General features: G+C 43.4%; 1 protein-coding gene across 1 annotated transcript; it reads right to left on the minus strand.

Moving 5' to 3' along the window:
* Nucleotides 1-106: 106 nt before the first annotated feature.
* Nucleotides 107-3,464, minus strand: LOC125525402 (codeine O-demethylase-like). The gene is made up of 4 exons (XM_048690402.2): nt 1,675-3,464; nt 1,243-1,502; nt 700-1,030; nt 107-606 (listed from the first exon to the last, which is right to left on the minus strand). Exons 1-4 carry the CDS (start codon nt 1,906-1,908, stop codon nt 358-360), a joined length of 1,074 nt encoding a protein of 357 aa, XP_048546359.1. The 5' UTR covers nt 1,909-3,464; the 3' UTR covers nt 107-357.
* Nucleotides 3,465-5,363: the final 1,899 nt, after the last annotated feature.

Consider the following 5,363-nt stretch of genomic DNA (forward strand, 5'->3'; position numbering starts at 1 on the left):
TGATATATGTATTGGCAAACTGTGGCATCCATGCAGAGTACACCATGCCAAGATGTCTTTGTCAGTCTCATGCAACATGGTCCTAACACTGGCGTCAACATTTGAACATCATAAAAATGATTTATTCACTCATGGGGATATGATTTATATGTTTTTAAGAAAAAAAACTAGTACAGAAGAAGGAAGGGAAGGGACACTGAGCTGATCAGAGAATATGGAAGTGTTCACAGAGCGTATTTATGCAAACTCAAACATAAACCGGACTAATTCTTCATTTTAACCAGATTCATCCTCTGTAAGTTCATCAATTATTTACTTTCCAATGGGTACTGTGGCATGAAAGTACAGTTATCTCACTTAGATCTTGAATGCATCGGCTATTCGTGCTCCTCGGCCTTGAGAGAAATGTTCAAGTTGCGTGACTAGTAAGTCCTTGGCCTTCATTTTCCTGTACCGTGCCGGTTGCTCATCACTCAACAGATGAGCTATTGGCCCAATCTCTTGATCAGGGTCCACACCATAGAACATGGCCACTGATATCCTCTCTTTATCGGCATTAGTCACAACTCTATGCACTGGCCCTGTGAAGATCCCGTTGGTCATTATCTGCCAGAGAAATGGTCAGGTGAAACTCATCAAGAATTTGAGTATAGTGGTATCATATGGGAGACAATTTACTGGAGGTTCAGAGATAGTCACCTCCATTGCAAAACCAATGTTGATCAGCAGGGTGTGCTTACACACAGCTGGAACATTGTACCAGGTTCCATCTCTAAGATATTGCAGCCCAGCGACATCTTTGTCCATGAGAAGAACCGTGAGAACAGAGAAATCCGTGTGAGGCTTGACGCCCAGGACAAGATCAGGTCTTGGACACGGCGGGACGTAGTTGAATCTAGCATAAGTGCGTGCATTACTGTTAAACTGATTAACGAAGCAGTCTTCATCAAGCTCCAAAAGCTTGGCTATTGCCCTAAGGATTTCGCCTTTGATTCTCTTGCATCTCAATGCGTATTCGTGCAGATCATCCCTGCAAACAGAGCTCAGGTAGTCCAATTAAACCAAGCCTAGTTTACTAGTGTCTGTTTTGTTTCTGTAGCCCATGTCACTCAAGACATAAATAAGCAAACCCGCAAAGAAAAAGACATAAATAAGCAAATGAACTTTCTTCTACAAAACAGACAACAAAGAAAGAAACATTTGAACACAGGTATCTGTGACACGGTGCCGCTGATAGATTACCTGAAAGATTTGGGATGTGTTGGCCAATGTGCAAGGTTTCTCCCACCCTCTGGCTCAATTCTAAGATGCAGACGATCAGACCAGTCTAAAATCTGATCTTGAGTTTTCACCTGGTCATTTCCATACCCTTCTACCTGGAAATGTTTCCCGCCTATCAGGTTACTGCATTTTTTCTTCTCTTCATGTGGTAGGTGAAAAAATTCCCTTGATGCAGTCATCACAGAATCCATCAAAGAGGTCTCCATTCCATGGTTAGAAACCTGGTACACAGGCTGATGCGTGTCATAGAAAAGCAAGTACTCTAGAAGTAAAAAATGCAAGACAAAGATTTTTTTTCTCCCTGAGATAATGGAATAGCCAACTCTTGCAACTTATGCGTCGTGAGATGCACAAAGACAAGAGAGAAGGGTAGGATAAGGAGGAAAAGCTGACCTTGAAGAATCCCCAGCTCTGCAACGCAGATCGCAGCTTGGTGGCTTCCTCTGCATCGTTGGATGCAGATAGTAGGTCGAGATCTATGGTTGGGATCAGCTCTGGTAACTCGGCACCAGCCAGGTGCCCGCCAAGATCTTCATGCTCTCTAAGCAAGTACCGGCTCGGCGGCTCTTGCACGGTTGCAGCCAGTTGCTGCACAGAGTTTGGCAACCTCCATGACTCATCAGCCATTGGAGTTCTAGGATGTGTCACCTTTGCTTATCCTGGTCTGCTCTGCCTTTGGTTGTTGTGCATGAGCTATTTTGAAGGAAGAGCGGCACTAAGCAAGATGGATGACTTCATTTTTAATTAGCAAGTTGTCTTAATCTCAATCTGCGTGGTCTGTCGTGCATGCGATGCTGAATGTGATTATGAAGTCCAAAAGACTGACGGCAGTCGGTTCTTACTTACAGAATTGGTTTATGTTTCAACTCTCTGATTAGTATGTGCTATATGTGGACACTTTTGTGTCACTGTATGCCATCTGCAGGTCACTTCATATCTCTTTCCGTTCAAGTGTTATCCCCTTGTTGTACATTATCTTCTACCGTGTTAAATTTCTATTTCAGATAGGTGCTTCCTATCCTGTCTATCGGTTCCCTATTTTTCTCGTATTATCGCTAGTAACTGATAGCTGGGACCATGCTGATTAAGACAAAGTCAGCTTGTTAATCAAGAATTGGGTATGCCTCGCCAACAATATTCTAAACTAGAGTGACCTGACAAAGCCACAATCTTTTAACAGAGTGAAATAAGCAAGGGGACAAACTACATCAGGATAATCGTTTCCAGCTAGTATGACAAATGAGGCTGTGAGAACCCAAGAGTTGACCATAGGATGAGAGAAAGATTCCACAGTGGACCATACATCAAAGCGTTTCAGATAATCTAACTGGGAGAGGCCTTCCATTGTCGCCAATCTTATTAAACACAGTTTATTATCTCGTTCATGTCAATGCTGATGTAGCCTTGATCCGGAGTAGTTTATGAATTATCTTGGTAAAACTAGTAAACCAGCTAACCCGCCCCCCACGCACACGCACAAGAGTAAACAAACAAAAACTTGGTAAAAACCGGTGTCAGTGGTCTAATCTTGGTTCATCTGAAGTACCCCATCAGCGTGTTTGCCAAAATGCGTAGTTGAATTTTGCAGTTACATTCCATCTTCCGGGCACCCCCCAAGCACACACTTGAATTTCGCCAGTAGGAAAATATGCAGAAAAGTAGAACTATTCTAAAACGGTGGTACTACTTTCTACTTTGATTCACAAAATCATCATTTGTCAATCAGTTCTCATGTCATGGGTTCAGATCTCAGAACATGGCAACGGGGAACTCATACAATCGACCCGAACAAACAAACCTCTGTAGGTGCAATCGCAAATCCAACTCTGGTTCCGGGAGTCGGCTCGAGGGTAAGAAGGAAAGAGCACACGCATTCATTTTTGGGCTGATGAGAAGTGGGGGATAGGATTCAGATCAGTTAAATGCATGTGCTCTTTGCTTCTTACCTCGAGGCGACTCCCCGCATGGGGGGTAGGCGTTTCCTTGGCGAGTCCGGCGGGCCCTCCTCCGCCGGCTCCCGCTGGGACCTCGCATCCCCTGCCGCGGTTCGCCGGTTCCCGGCGACCCCTTTATTAGCCGCGCCGCGCCTGCGCAGGGTTCCGTTGCCGCCTGAGCGATTTCTACGGCGGACCGGCCGGCCGTGGCTGCTACGAGATGAACCCGGCCCACCACGAAAAAGGTTGGAGATTGTCGTAATCCAACGACAGCCACACGGGAGAGAGCTACAAGTGCACAGTAGCAATAGCACCCAGAATAGTGTAAATGTTTTCGAAAATAATTGTTTGTATAAACGAGATATATATGTTTGTAATCTTACAATTTTTTAAACCTGAATTTGATCTACACACAGAGTCATAGAGTAATAAATTCAGATGTGAATAGCGTACGCAAATTTGTTTTTCTGGTGACACTATTCCCAGCTACTCTAGATCAGTAAAACTGTTTTTTTTGTTGCTTTTCCATGGATAGACTGAATTTGGATTTTAAATTTTGTGGATTGTACACACATATCTTGCTGACACACAGAAATGCTTTTAGAAAAAATAACATATAAATCGATGCTCCAGCTAATTACTCCAAAAGTCCGAACTGATGAAGAAAGGCGCGCAATATAATACTCCAGCTAATTTGCTTAATTTTTTTCACATATATTGTCTCAATCTAACTATGTTGGGGCCACGAGGATGATAGCTTCAATTGAAACAACACATAACAAGTGTTATTTCCTTCCATCAAAGGTGTGTGTGGACATGATATTTCCGAAAGATGACTTTGCATCAACATGACACCTTTTTTTGAAGATGCAGCACTGTTGTTTTGGAGAACATTTGTTGCTGTCCGGACTGTTGCCAAGGTTGAAATTGTTGTATGCTACTGCAGTGGCGGAGCTTCAAAGGAAAAGTTAGGCGGGTCAGACCAAAGAAGATCACAAATTTTTAGGCATTTGTGAATACTCAATAGCTTTTGTTCTCATTGAATTGTCATCCTATATGTTAACAAAAAAAGTTACGGGAAAGATACTAATATTTACATTATCACGCCTTGTTTCAGTGATCTTCTTACACTAAAATGCACTTTTTGTGTGGGGGTACACTAAAACGCACTTAACAAAAAGTATTTTGTTAGATACGAGCAACCTGCTGATTCACCAAGAGAAAATAGATCTTTACCTTCCATTTTCACATATGAATTGATAATGAAATGCATTACTTATACTCAGTTCAATCAATGGATAACATAAATCCACTACCCCGAGATAATTGGAAATTATCCAGCGACACGGTGCTCAGCGTTGGCAGCGGACGGACAGTACTAGCTGGTCAGCGAAGGCAGGGATCAGAGGCATTTGGGCGGCACAATGACAGGATACCGATGGCGTGGAGGCGGGCGGAGCCATAGCGCAAGCAGCAGGAAGCATGCGTTTAGCAGTGAGGAGATCATCCGATCTGCGAGGTCGAGGCTGGTGGAGGCTGGCTGTCGACACGAGTCCTGGCCGGCTGCCGAACTCTGCTCGTGATGTGTGCGCACGTAACATGGCGGCTTGGATTGGCGACCGATCGATCCATCGTACAACAGTTACGAAGCATCGCGTATAGGTATAAAAATTGTAAAAAAACCTGGGCGGGCCATGGCCCGGTTTAGCCCCAACAAAGCTCCGCCCCTGTGCTACTGTGTGCTATTGACAGTTCGTGCTTGAATTTTAGAGTTGTCTTTTATCTTCCTTTTTAAATAATTTGTATGAGTGCATCATGGATATCTCGACTAGCTCTTGATGTCGTATGTAGATGCCCGATATACTTGATATCAACTTAATATTCATATATTACCCTTTAACGAAATTTACATAATTCGCAAAAAAGGGAAAAATTACGCCGTGACACCAAATTCCTGAAGGGAAGTATCTTGGCAAAAGGTGACATCCATGGAGTACACCATGCCAAACATGTCTGTCAGTTCCACACAACATGACAGTGACTAGTGCTGACATTTTTACACCCTAAAAATCATTATTCACCATGTTATGGGAATAGGATTTATGCATTTTGAAGAATAAAGGCTACGGAGCATATAAGAAGGAACGG

The sequence above is a fragment of the Triticum urartu genome, chromosome 7A, assembly GCF_056163025.1.
Source record: "Triticum urartu cultivar PI428250 chromosome 7A, HENAU_Tu73, whole genome shotgun sequence".
NCBI lineage: Eukaryota > Viridiplantae > Streptophyta > Magnoliopsida > Poales > Poaceae > Triticum > Triticum urartu.